Raw genomic sequence first — 13,530 nt, 5'->3', positions numbered from 1 at the left:
TCAGCACTGCACAAGAGATGCTTTTTCTCCACATTCTTGTTCACATTGAGTGTTGTTAGTCTTCTTTACTTTAGCCAGAGTCAGGATGCGCTGGTATTTCACTGCAGTTTTCATTTGTATTTCCCTAGTGACCATTTGTGCGGGCCATCTTTCCATGCCTTATTTGCCATTTGTGTAGCTTCTTTAGTCAGGTGTCTATTCACATTTCCCGCATTTTTAATTTTTTTTTGTCTTCTTATAATTGAGTTTTAGGAGATCTTTATATATATGTTTACAAACATTTTCTCTCAGTCTATGGCTTGTCTTATCCTAATGGTGTCTTTTGTAGAGTGAAAATATTTAATTTTGACAAACTTGAATTTATCATTTTTTCTTTTGTTTTGGTTTTTGTGTTACATCTAAGAAATCTTTGTCTAGCCAAGGTCACAAAGATTTTCTTCTGTGTCATTTTTAAGAAGTTGAATGGTTTTAGGATTTACATTTAGGCCTGTGGTAATTTCTAATTAATTTTTGTATATGATGTAAGATAATGGTTGATGAGAAAACTGTCCTCTCCCCCCTTGAATTACCTGAGCAACTTGTCAAAAATGAATCCACAGATATGTAAACACCAATATAATGGTAAATGTTTAACAACTAACTATAGGAGAGAAAAGGAGGGGCCTGACTTGTAGTATTGGCCAATTTCCTGATATGAACGCTTTCACGTGGCTGATTAGAAGCTATCAATAGTTTAACAATCAATTCTCCAATTCCTGAAAATGTAACAGTCAACTCTGTGAACCTATAAGCCAGTATCAGTATACTACTATATGTGAAGATCAGTTTCTGAGCTCTGTTTTATTCATAGATCCATGTGTCTTTATGACAGCAGCACCCTGGATTGTTGTAGCTCTGTAATAAGTTTTGACTCACATAATGTAAATCCTCAGATTTTTCTCTTTCTCAAAATTGTTTTAGCAATTCTAGATCTTTTGTATTTCCATATAAATTTTAAGGTCAGTTTGTTATTTTCTACAAAAGTTCTGTTGCAATTTCAATAAGGATTGTTTTGTATTTATGGATCAATTTCTCAAATTGTCATCTTAAGCATAATGAATTTTCCAATTTATGAACATGGTACATCTCTTTATTTATTTTGGTCTTCAATTTCTGTCAACAGTGTTATGTAGTTTTCAGTATACAGACATTGCATTTCTTTTGTTAAATTTATTCCCAGGTATTTTATCTGATGCTATTGTAAATGGATTTTTAAATTAAAAAGCTTTCCCATTGTCTGCTATTAGTCCATAAAAATAAAATTAATTTTTATATCTTGATCAGGCATCCAGAAACCTTGCTAAGCTCATTCATTTGTTCTCTACATTTTTGTAGATGTCAGAGATTTCCTAAATGCAAAATCATATTATATGATAATAGTGACAAGTTTACTTCTTTTCTAACCTGTGTGCCTTTAATTTTTTTGTAGATTTATTATATAATAAGCACCTGTAAAATGTTGAATAGAATTGATGAGAGTGTACATTCTTGTCTTATTCCTGGACTTAGAGGCATTCTTTCATTTCTTACAAGCATTCTTTCATTATTGAGTATGATGTTACTTATAAGTTTTTGTAGATGTTTTCTATTAGATTGAGAAATAACCCTCCGATTCTTGTTTGCTGAACTTTTCTTAAGTTATGAAAGCATCTTAGATTTTATCAAATGCTATTTTTATGTCCATTAAGATAATCAGATGGTTTCTTTATGCTGTTAATATTGTGTATTACACTAATGATTTTTAGGTGTTAACCAACCTCATATTTATGGGATAAACTTCACTTGTCATGCAATGTCCTTGGCATATTTAATAGATCATCTCATAGGATTGTACTCCCAGAATTTTGGGTTTATCCCTAGAAGGAGGAGGTAGCGCTGCTTCCCACCTTTCAGGGCACACTTTCAGTGTTTCCATTTCCTATCAAAGCCATCTTTCTGCAAGTAGTACTTGGACTTAGGCACTTGGACACAGAACCAGAACAGTAGACTCCCTCTCCAACCTCAACCCTGAAACTCCAAGGTCTCCAACATAACCCCCCTCCATCCCTATCTTTGATACATTAAACAATTCTGGGGAAGTGGTGGGAGTAAAATAAGGAAGTGATAACTAAAATTCTCTTATAACCTTTCATCTCTTATTTTTTTTCTACTTGAGGTACATTTGATTGTGTTCTTATCTTAATTACCACGTTCCCCTATTCATCTTCCATCTCTGATAAATTGAAGTTTTCTTAATTCTACCCCTTCCCTTCCCTCTAGTTCTTACCATAGTGCCTAGTAAATATTGCTACCTACATTAATTTGTATAGAATCAAATTGACACTAGTGTGAATTGCTTTAATTTTTTTTTTTAGATTTATTTATTTATTTATACAAGCACTGGGTAAGGTCAGAAGAGCGGGAGGGTGAGAGAATTCACCAGAGCCAGAGCGGGGAGCAGAGCAGCCAGGAGGACCGAAGTACACTGCTGAGGGGAGCAGCGGGCGGCAGGAGAGGTCTGTGCGCCATGTGGGACCCTCCTCCCGGTGGCCGGGAACAGCCGGGGATTGAACCAGTGCTGCAGAAGCTGTGGGCAGCTTCACAACCCAGCGCTCAACCACTGCGCCACCGGGGAGGCCTGAATTGCTTTCATTTTTAACTATCTATCCTGATAATTCTACGCATGCTGTACACATGGGCTTTCTTTGTTTCCCTGATGCATGGGGGCCTGGGTGCCGCGTGCAACCTACAACAGGGTTTATTCTGCAGTTACCTGCAGCACAAGTCATTTACCTCATAAGGGTACCTAATCCTGACACCCATCACTGCCAACTCTTACCCATATCAGATCTCTCCGTGTAGGGGAAAGGGAGAGTTCTTTACCACTCATTCTCTATTTGCATTAGAGTAACTTCAAACCTTTCTTTATATACTGACATTTACCTCCCTCAGGTTCGTATGTACCTCATTTTAGAAAACTATCCTACATGGTGCGTGTGTGTTTGCTGGATAGTAATGGATAAGAAGGGCAATCCTAAATGACTGTGTGTCAGCATTCGCTATGTATTTCTCCCTTTTGCATAGAAGAAACTGAAAGATGTGCAGACAAGTGTACATGCGGAGTCACAAAGCCTCCTTGGCCCAGTCAGATTTATACTCTCCTCTAAAAGGAGAGCGATGCCTCCCTAAGCTCCCTGCCACCCTCATTGCTCAGGGATATTCTCTTTTCAATCTACAGTCCTGCTGCCTTTAACCAACCCCCAACAATAGCTGGCAACTGGCAACGTTCACTGACTGGTGCCTCGCAGCTCTTGAAGGAGCCTGCTTCCTTTCTTTGAGAAGACTTTCTTATAACAAATGTAGAGAAGATTTTTGAACAGGTATTGAATATGTTTCCATGACAACATAAGTTACTTATGGAAATCTGTAGGAAGATTTTAGACCATTAAGACTTAAAAGTAGTTTTCTTTGTAAAGCGGTCAAAGAATGTTTTTGAAGATTTCGTTGCCAAGAGGATGGGGAAAGAATTTTATTCTTCAAGTACTTAGATAACATAATAAATAAATCTGGGGCTCATGGGTAAAAAAATGGAATTTATGTATGTTCAAAGTTGGCAGTGATCCATTATTCTAAATCTCCATATTTGTCAAGAAGTGATTTGTACCAATTAACACATGCAGAGATTCTTCATAGCAGTAAAATTGTTCCTTGTATAATTCTCTTTCACTGTTTCTTAAAAATGTCAGGCGTTTTCAAATTAGAAATGAAAGAACAGCCTCTATTCTCTTCAGCACTATCTTTCCAAGGCCCAAGCCTCCTGCTTTCCCCTCCCCCTCTTCTGGGACCAGGCTTCATCAATCACTCAGCTCTCGCCTGTCTGTCTTGTCTCTCCCCTGCAATTGCTCTTTCAGTATCTCTCATTGAATCACTGCAAGAAAATGTGCCTAAGTGGGGTAAGGCCCTGAGAAGCGACCATCTGTTTGTAGTGGACGCTCAGTATTGGAGATTCAGTTAATCAAGCATTCACTGAATGCTACTTGTTCAAGTCTAATGTGAAAGGAATTGAGAAATTAACCTGGCATTGGAAGCTGCTGCTCAAATTTTGCCCACTCCCAGTTCCAGAGTGTTCACTGCAGTGATCAGAAATATGACAATAGCTGTATGGATATTTGATCATCTGTGTAATTGTTTATATCTCCCCATCTGACTACAAGGTCAGTGGAGACAGGAGCTGCATCTGCCAGTTCCCACTGCATTTCTAGCTCCGTGCTTGGAATGTAGAAGATATTCAGTAATTTTTCTTGAACAAACAACTCTGTGTTGAAAACCAAAGAGTTATTACACGATTATCTACCATGGGCTGTGTAATTCTGACACAAAGTCTAGGCCCTCTTTAACTAGTATATTTCCATTTGACCTCCATATCAAAATAGTGAAACAGGCCTTATGTAAAATCTTTCCATGTGTTCAGAGCAGGCGAGGAAGGGACCTGAGGGTGAGGGTTAGCACTAGGTCGAGCCCAGGTAAATCTTCCTCCAGAGCCCATTCTCTTCCCAGCAAGCCCGTCTCTGGTCTGGCCCAGGCTTCCCACCTTGTTAGCATCTGCCCACTATCCTGATACCTGCGTGTGCTGTGTGTGCTGAGAGTTCATTTTTCTCTCCTGAGGGTCTGTGTTTCTTTGTTTCTGCTTATGACCTGGCCCCAAGACAGGTGCATTTTTACCACCTTTGTGGCATAGAACGCTTTGCTGCCTTCTAGTGAGGCTATTCTGACAACCAGAACATGACCCTGTCTGTTAACTGGATGTCACAGCTCCGCTGGGAACTTGAACTTCTTGTGCTCTGCTCACCTCAGTGCTGTCTGTCTTGCTGACACAAAGCCTGGATGTTCCCTTTTAAAGAGGAAGAACAATTTTTCCTGGGAGCCGGTATTAGTATTTATTGCAGTGTAAGAAGTGACTCCAAAATGTAGCCGTTTCAACCAACAAATATTATCTCATAGAGTTTCTGAGGGTCAGGAATCCAGGAATGGCTTAGCCAGGTGGCTCTAGCTCAGGGTCTCTCGGAGGCCATCTGTGTGCTTGCCTGGGGCTGGAGATTCCCTCATATGGCTTTGGCAGGAGGCCTCAGTTCCTTGCCATGTGGACATCTCCATGGAGGTTGTTTGACTGTCCTTGTGATGCAGCAGCCTGCTATCCCCAGAGCGAGCACTCCGAGAGAAAGAGCAAAGGAGGCGGCCGCAATGCCTATGATAGTCCCTCACACCCATCACTTCTACCATATTCTGTCTGCGAGAAGCACACAGATTTCTAATAAAGTCTCCATGCCCAACCACCTCGAAGGGAAGGGAAATAAAGTTCCACCAAAAAGAGGACTGTCAAAGAATGTGTGACATATTGTAAGAAGCGCTATAGGTGTTGGATGCCCTGAGATGCTTGTGTAGCAACTACACGCACCCTCCCTGGCTGGGGGAGCCCAGGTGCTTCCCATGTAGCTTCACGTCGGTGAGGTGGAAGCTGCATTTTTAAATCCCTGTCATGGTCAGTCCTCAGCACAGTGAGGATTACAAAGATGCAGAAGGACGGTCCTGGCCCTCAGTGAGTACACAATCCAGGATGGAAGAAAGCTATTTACGTGGGTAGTACTATAAGGCAGAGTATGCTGAGTGCCACAGAGAGATGAAGGTCAGAGAAGGACAAGCTTGATTCAGCAATAGGACTGGGGAACACTCTCTAGGGGGTAGAGCATTTGAGCCTGGCATGAAGGTCGTGTAGTATTTCAGTAACTGGAGGTATGGAGCCTGCCAGGAACAGGACAGCATGGCCCAAAACTCAGTGGTGGGAAAGTGCAGAAGTGTTTGGGGAAGAGCCGCACAGTGTACTCATCAGCAAAATCAGTGGCAGTAACTATGGGGCAGGGTTGTTGCAAGAATGTTGTAAGGTAGCATTGAAAGAGCTTTGCATAGTGCCTCAAAACGCTCACAAAATGATGATGTGACTAACTGATGAAAATGAAAAAATAAGCTTGGAATCGCCCTGAGGAATCTGTACATGTGGGAACTAGAAGGGATCTCATTTTAGACTTTGTCCTAGGAAGCTGGATCTGCTGAGAAGTTTGGTAGAGGCGCAGTGTGCTCACAGCCACATTGGAGGGAAGAGTCCTCCTGTAGCAAGTGTCAGATGAGTCAGGAGTAAGAGATGGGGGATCCTGATGCTGCCATCCAGGGGGAGAAGGTATTGAGGGTCCAGGTGAATGGGGCACAGGGACTGGACAGGAGATGAAGGTAGAATATCTTCTGACTTCTTTAAAAACTTTGGCCCACATGATTCAAAAGTCCTACTGTAGCAGCTGCTCTGAACGTGACTGTACAGCTGCATAAGGGTCCTGAGGGATCAGCGCAGGAGATTTGTGTCTGCCGAGTCTCAATGAGATGGCTCACACTGGGCCTGGCTCCACCATCCCTTGGTGTGGACTTGCAAGCTAGCCTAGGCTTCTGTCCATGTTTATTCCAGCACACATGAGCCATCAGCGGAGTCCTCTAAATGCGGACATGAGTGGTTGAGTCCACTTCTCTGTTGCAGTTTACCCAACCACAGAGGGACATTGCAGTGCAAGATCCTCCTCTGCCCCTGCAGGGATTGTGCAGGAGTTAAGTCATGCACCAACCCACAAATGAAAGGGCCTACTTGTAGACCCACTGTGGAGGGGACAGTGGGTCCTTGGAAATGCAGCTGGAGACCATCCTATCCCTGTGACTTCCCCACAGCATGACATAGGAGAAGCTGCGGCATGAGGACCATCTCTGGGATGCCAAGGGCAGCTGGCTGCAGATGTGGGTCCCTCCCAGAGTGCCCAGATCCTCGCTGTGGTATGCACCCAGATTGGCTGAAGGAAAGTGCTTTTGTGTAATTGTTGTCAGGAGCCAAAGTTGCCATGAGCTAGAAGGTTGGTTACACACCCAACCCCAGGAGTGGGGGAGTAGAAATGGTGAGGGCTTTGAGTTGGTGGACTCACTGGCTCACACAACTGCCTCGCCACCAGATCTGCCTTGCTCAGGCAGGTCCTTGCTCCATAGCCCTGTGCTCAGGTCCCTCACCTATAACATGGGGCTAGAAACAGTGACCTCATAAGATGATGAAAGAGCAGAGCCAGTTAGGTTCAGAAAGGGTGCAACCTACAGAAAGTAAGCGTTAGACAAGTGTCTTTTAAGTTTCCTCACCTTACCTGTCCCATTCACGGGGGCTCATTCCTGCCCCCAGTCAGTCCCTTCACACCTGAAGTCGCCTCCCACAGCAGGGACGCTGGGCTGCCTCCTGTCAGTCTAGGGAGGTGGATCTTATGACAGCCTGGAGATTTCAAATCTGTGCTTTAGTAAGGGAAACTCGTCCCTCCAAGGACGTCAAGACTTCAGGCATATGGATTTTAGGGTGTGGTTATCAGTATCTAAAATAGAACAGAATACTTGATTTTCTTCAATTCTCCAAATGTTTTGCATTGAAATCATTTGGCACCTCCTTGTACAGTCCAGATCATTCCCATAGCAAGGCCAGCAGAATCTTCCTGATCTGTCCATCCTCTTGTGCTCTTCCCCACCAAGCTTCAACCCAGCCACCTCACACTGCAAGTCCCCACAGGGGTTTTGCCTCCCTTGATCCTCTTCATGTACTGCTCACTCACCTGGAGCTTAATCCCCTCTTCTGACCAATGTCCTGTCAGCCTCTCTAATGCCCAGAAACCCACCCCCTCTTCTGGGCTGGTATAGGAGCTCCCTCTCTGTATTCCCCACTCCTTTCTCTTTCATGACTCAGCATGGTGCCTGCACCCTAAACCCAAGATCTTCTTACTCACTTCAGGCTCCACAGAGCTCTTCATCCTGCTAGGCAGATGCTAAGCATTCAGTAAATATTTTACAAATGAATGAATGGGTGAAATTGAGCAATGAGGAAATCCAAGAAAAGACAGTTTGGCAGATGAAACAAGATAAGCTGGTTGCAAAGACATTGAGTTTGAGTTGTTGATTGCGCATCTAGATGGAGGTCCCAGCTGCACTAGAAAGGCGAGCCTAAAGCTTGGGGGAGGGTCTAAAGACACTGATTTCTCTGCTCATATATGAGACAATTCTCTGCAGTAGGTCAAATGACCAGCAAATAGCTCAGTATTACCAATTCAGTTCTATTAACTCAGAGCCTTAAAACTAGAAGGATGTATTCAATAAAAAAGGACAGTGCATGATGAATAGGTACACCTCGAGATATTGTGGGTTCTGTTCTGGACCGCCACAATAAAGTGAGTAAAATAATAAATGTTTGATTTCCCAGTGCATATTTCAATAAAAGCTATGGTCACACTCTGCACAGTCTATTGAAGAGTACAGTAACATCCTGTCTAACAAAAAATGTACTTAGTCCTAATCTTTTTGCTGGTGGAGAGTTCTTGCCTCAATGTTGATGACTGCTGACTGATGAGGGTGGTGACTGCTGAAAGTTGGGGTAGCTGTGGCAATTTGTTAAAATAAGACAGTAATGAAGTTTGCAACATCAAGTGACTCTTCCTTTAATGAAAGATTTCTCTATAGCTGGTGATGCTGTTTGATAGCATTTTAACTACAATAAAACTTTTTTCAAATTAGGAGTCAATCCTCTCAGTCCTGCTACTGCCTTATCAACTAAGTTTACAGCCTTTTCACCAGAAGTAGCTTCCATCTCAAAAAAGTACTTTCTTTGCTCATCTGTAAGAAGCAACTCTTTGTCTATTGTGTTTTATCATGAGATTGAAGCAATTCACTTGCATCTTAGGGTCTACTTCTAATTCATGCTGCTTCCACCGCATCTGCAGTTATTTCCTCCATGAAAGTCTTGAACTCCTCAAAGTCATTCGTGAGGGTTGGAATCAGCTTCTTCCAAACTCCTGTAAATGTTGTTATTTTTACCTCCTTCCATGAATTACAAATGCTCTTAATAGAAAGTGGTATCAAGAATGATAAATTGACTTTGCCCAGATCCATCAGAGGAATCACTGTCCATGGCAGCTATCACCCTTATAAAATGTATTTCTTAAATAATAAAACTTAAAAGTCAAAACTGGTCCTTGATCCATGGGCTGCAGAATGGATGTTGTGTCAGCAGGCACGAGGACAACGTGCATTCCCTTGCACATCTCATCTCCATCAGAGCTGTTGGAGGTCAGATGCACCGTCAACGAGTAGTGACATTTTGAAAGGAATGTTTTTTTTCTGAGCAATAGGTCTCCATGGTGGACTTAAAATATTTAATAATGTCCCTGTGTTTCCTTTATTGTTTCCTTTAGGGAGCACAGACATAGTAGATTTAAGGGCCCTAGTATTTTCTGGAATTGTCACTGAGCATTGACTCCAACTTAAATCACCAGCTGCATTAACCCTTAACAAGAGAGTCAGCACCCTTTGAAGCCAGGCATTGACTTTTCCTCTGTAGCTATGAAAGTCCTTGATGGCATCTCCTGCCCACAGAAGGATATTTTGTCTACAATGAAATGTGTTGTCTAGTGTAGCCACTTTCATCAGTGCACTTAGCTAGATCTTCTGGGTAACTTGCTGCAGTTTCTACATAACACTTCTTCTATGTTCTGCAGATGGCTTCTTTCCTTAAAACTCATGAGCCAACCTCTGCTAGCTTCACATTTCTCTCCTGCAGCTTCTTTATCTCTCTCAACATTCAAAGAATTGAAGAGTGTTAGGGCCTTGCTCAGGATTAGGCTTTGGCTTAAGAGAACGTTATAGCTGATTTGAACTTCTATCGAGACCACTGGAACCTTCTCCCTGTCAGTGATAAGGCTGTTTTCCTTTCTTATTCATGTATTCACTGGAGTAGCACTTCTAATTTTCTTCAAGAACTTTTTCTTTGCATTCACAACTTGACTGACTGACACAAGAGGCCTAGCTTTCAGCCCATCTCAGCTCTCAAATTGCCTTCCTCACTCAGCTTAGTCATTTCTAGCTTTTTATTTAAAATAAGAAACATGAGACTCTTCTTTCACTAGAACACTTAGAGTCTATGGTAGGGTTATTCATTGGCCCAATTTTAGTATTGTTGTGTCTCAGGGATAGAGAGGGCCAGGTCAGAGTCGACTGATCAGGGAACGGCGGGTCAGTGGAGTGGCCACATCTATCAGCTAAATTCACAGTCTTAAATGGGGGTGTGGTTCATGGTACTCCAAAATAATTACATCAGTAACATGGAAGATCTCTGATCACAGATCACCGTCACAGACATAATAACAATGAAAATGTTTGAAATATTGAAGGAATTACCAAAATGTGGCACAGAGACACAAGAGACACAAAGTGAGAGCCTACTATTAGAAAAATTGTGCTGACAGACTTAGCTGATACAGAGTGGCCACAAACCTAACATTTATAGAATGTATGGTTTCTGTGAAGCACAATAAAACAATGCATGCGTGTAATTCTTTCATTTGACAATGAGGAAACTAAGGCTCAGAGAAGGAAGGGGTCTGATGAATAGCTAGTTAGAGGCAGTGCTGGGGCTCTAACCCACATGTCCCCATCACTGTCTAAGCTCTTTCTGCCTCCCGGTGACCTCCTTTCTGGCATTCATCTCTGAATCTTGAAGGAGGACTTATCAGTGATGGAGAAGAGGACACTGGAAGAACAGAACTCCACAGATATTCATGCATTAATCCTCCTTTCCTCACAACACAGACTCAAATTTGTGGCCCCAAATGAGAACAGACCTGATAAGACCTCAAGAGCCTTATGCTAATCTGACTCCTTAGCGAAGAGCACAGACCCTTGTAGCCTTCTGCAGCAGCTACATTTACTTTACCCTGTTTTGAACATTGTTGGCCATCTACTCTCCAGCCCCATAACAGATCAGAATTAGCAGATTATAAATCATGAGAGAGATTGCTGTGAACAAGAAAAAGGACACATTGACCAAAAAAAAAAAAAAAAAAAGGCAGCAGATGGGGGTCACAGACCAAGAGCCACTCACACCAAAACCCACCTACACTTACATATCCCAACACATGTCCTAGCGGTGAGATCCATGTTGTGCTCAGTACATTTTGCTTATTTAAGGGCTGCACGCATTTAGACATTTCATATTGATCTCCATCCAAAGTGATTAAGATTGTTACATTTCTGGCATTCTAAGAAGTAAGCCCATTACTATCAAAGAGAGGAATTATCCTGAAGGATTGTAAATAGCAAAAGTTCTTCATCATGACAAAGGGGGAGAGAACTGGCATTCACCTGGAGTCTGCCTAACACTGTCTCATTTAAGTTTCCCAATTCTTTAACCTTGCACACAGCCAACTTCAACCATATATACGATGAACCCATACAGAACTGAATGGATTGAGTTTTTCAGTATCATTTTAGACATTTTAGAATCGCCATTTCCATGATTGTACTGTACCTTATGGAGCTGGGAGCCTGAGTTCTTTCCCCAAGGTGCTGCTGCTATTGCCACAGCCTGGATTCACTCAGCAGGAAGGAAAACTCACCTTGGCTGTGAAGTTCCCTCCTCACCCTCACTGCATTCAGCACCACAAGCACTAATTGAGAGCAGCCGTGTTTGCGGGCCTGTGTGATGAGCACTGGTTCCAAGCATACCATGTTTCATATCCCTTATGCTTTCTTTGATTCACAGGAATGAATTCAGAGCATGGACGGATATCAAGCCTGTGAAAGCAATAAAAGCCAGGTCCCAGTACAGGCCTCCGGATGATAAGATGGCACATGAGACCAGCTACAGTGCCCAATTCAAGGGCGAGGCCAATAAGCCAACACCAGCTGACAATAAGGTCATCGATCGCAGAAGAATACGCAGCCTCTACAGTGAACCTTTCAAGGAACCCCCGAAGGTGAGACTGATCTTGTGGGGAGCCCATCAGCACAGCCTGGAATGGAGAGGTTAGCAGCAGAGCGTGGGGGCGTGGCTACTGCCAACTCTGGCCCGGCCCCCATGGGCTGCTTTAAAATTCTTCCTTTTGTTTGCAGCACACTGAGACCGAGGGTTTTCGCGATAGAAACCTTTGTTAATTCAAAGGGAATGTAAAAAAAAATCTATGATTAAGAAAGATTAATATGCAGATTTCCAGAGAATTCATTTTTTTGATTTTGAGAAACCCAGTAAAAAAGTGACAGAAAATCTCACCTGAACCCTAAACCCCCTTCTCTTAAAATAGCTGTGTTTTTGCCCCTGAAGTGCTGGTCCAGTACTGGAGGCATTCTTGCCTTCCACCTGGCCCCCGCCCCATCTGCAGCTCCATTCACTGGTCACTTCTCCCGCACTTCCTGAGTCCCTGAAAGTTGCTGGCTCTTTCATTGATCGACACCATCCACCAGCAGCTCTTTGTCTGTCACAACACACCTGTCACATCAGCTACAAGATGGTTCCGAGTAATTGTTACTATAATAAACAGTTTGTAAATAATGTACATTTCTAAGTAACTTACAGTCGATTCAGAGATTGTCCTATAATAACACTATTTTGTCTCATTTGCATCCCAGTGTGAGAGAGAGAAACATGTTGAAGATACAGTTGCTGAGGCAGAAATCATTTATTCCATAGCTTATTTTATCAGGTCAAACCAAAAGGGACTGTGCAAATATCAGCTCTCCTATCTGCAATAGCTGAAAGAATCAGCGTCTAAAGGGCCTTTTCTCTGCTTTTTTCATAAAGTCATGACCTCAAGTGGAGTGTCCTATTTGGCTCTGGACTGGTGTCCAAGTAAGGTAACTAACCAGCCCAGTTTGCCTGGACTCCTCCAGTTGTACCATTGAAAGTTCCTTGCTCAATGAAAGCCCTATGTCCTGGGCAAACGAGGGTGGCTGGTTACCTTATTTACAGGTCAGTGGACTGGAAATCCCTGGACCCCAGTGAGTGAACGACTTAGCCTGTGGGGCCCAACATGACCCTTATGCACCTTTCACACTTGAGGAGGGACCAGGACAGGGGGTTGGCCTTAGACAAACAAAGATTCAAGGGGAGAGAGGAGGGAAGACGGGAAAGTCAACGAAGAGCTGGGTGGGCGATCCACAGAGAGAGCGCCTACAGGATGCTGATGCCTTGACTCCAGAATCCTTGGGAAGGGGAAGGCAAGGTCAGCTCCTGGGAGTGAGGGGACAGAGGTGGAGAGGGGAGCCTGGAGAGTGGAGAGGGCTTGAGCAGTGGTTCTGGAGGAGGGAGTCAGTGAGAGGAGGAACGGAGGGGCAAGCAGTGCCAAAGACCTGACTGAGATGAGGGCGCCGGGCCCTCGGTGGCTTCTCTGTGGCAACAATTCTCACTATGAGCTCACCGCCCTACACAGAAACAGGGAAAGGCCGCTTATGCCCAGGCAGTCAGCCACCCCAGAATCTCTGTCCTACACAACAAATGTCCCCGTCTTGTGGTGATGTTCATCGTGGGCTGCAGCGCCTTTGCCTCTCATCAGCCTGGGACTCGGGCTAAGGACTGGGACTCGGCCTGCCTGAGTTGAGCAGGGTGATGAGATAAAATCTTCCACAAGG

At 43.4% G+C, this 13,530-nt stretch overlaps 1 protein-coding gene across 1 annotated transcript in view; it reads left to right on the top strand.

Moving 5' to 3' along the window:
• The window catches only part of MAP6 (microtubule associated protein 6), a 70,363-nt gene that overhangs the window by 40,074 nt on the left and 16,759 nt on the right, over positions 1–13,530 (top strand). The window contains exon 2 of the mRNA XM_037522983.2: positions 11,669–11,882. Coding sequence (XP_037378880.1) covers positions 11,669–11,882 — 214 coding nt within the window. The remainder of the gene's footprint in view (positions 1–11,668; positions 11,883–13,530) is intronic.

Source organism: Talpa occidentalis, unplaced genomic scaffold (genome assembly GCF_014898055.3).
Source record: "Talpa occidentalis isolate TD23 unplaced genomic scaffold, MPIMG_talOcc4v2.1 talOcc4.3, whole genome shotgun sequence".
In the NCBI taxonomy this organism is placed as follows: Eukaryota; Metazoa; Chordata; class Mammalia; order Eulipotyphla; family Talpidae; genus Talpa; species Talpa occidentalis.
This window is presented reverse-complemented; position numbering and strand designations above follow the sequence as displayed.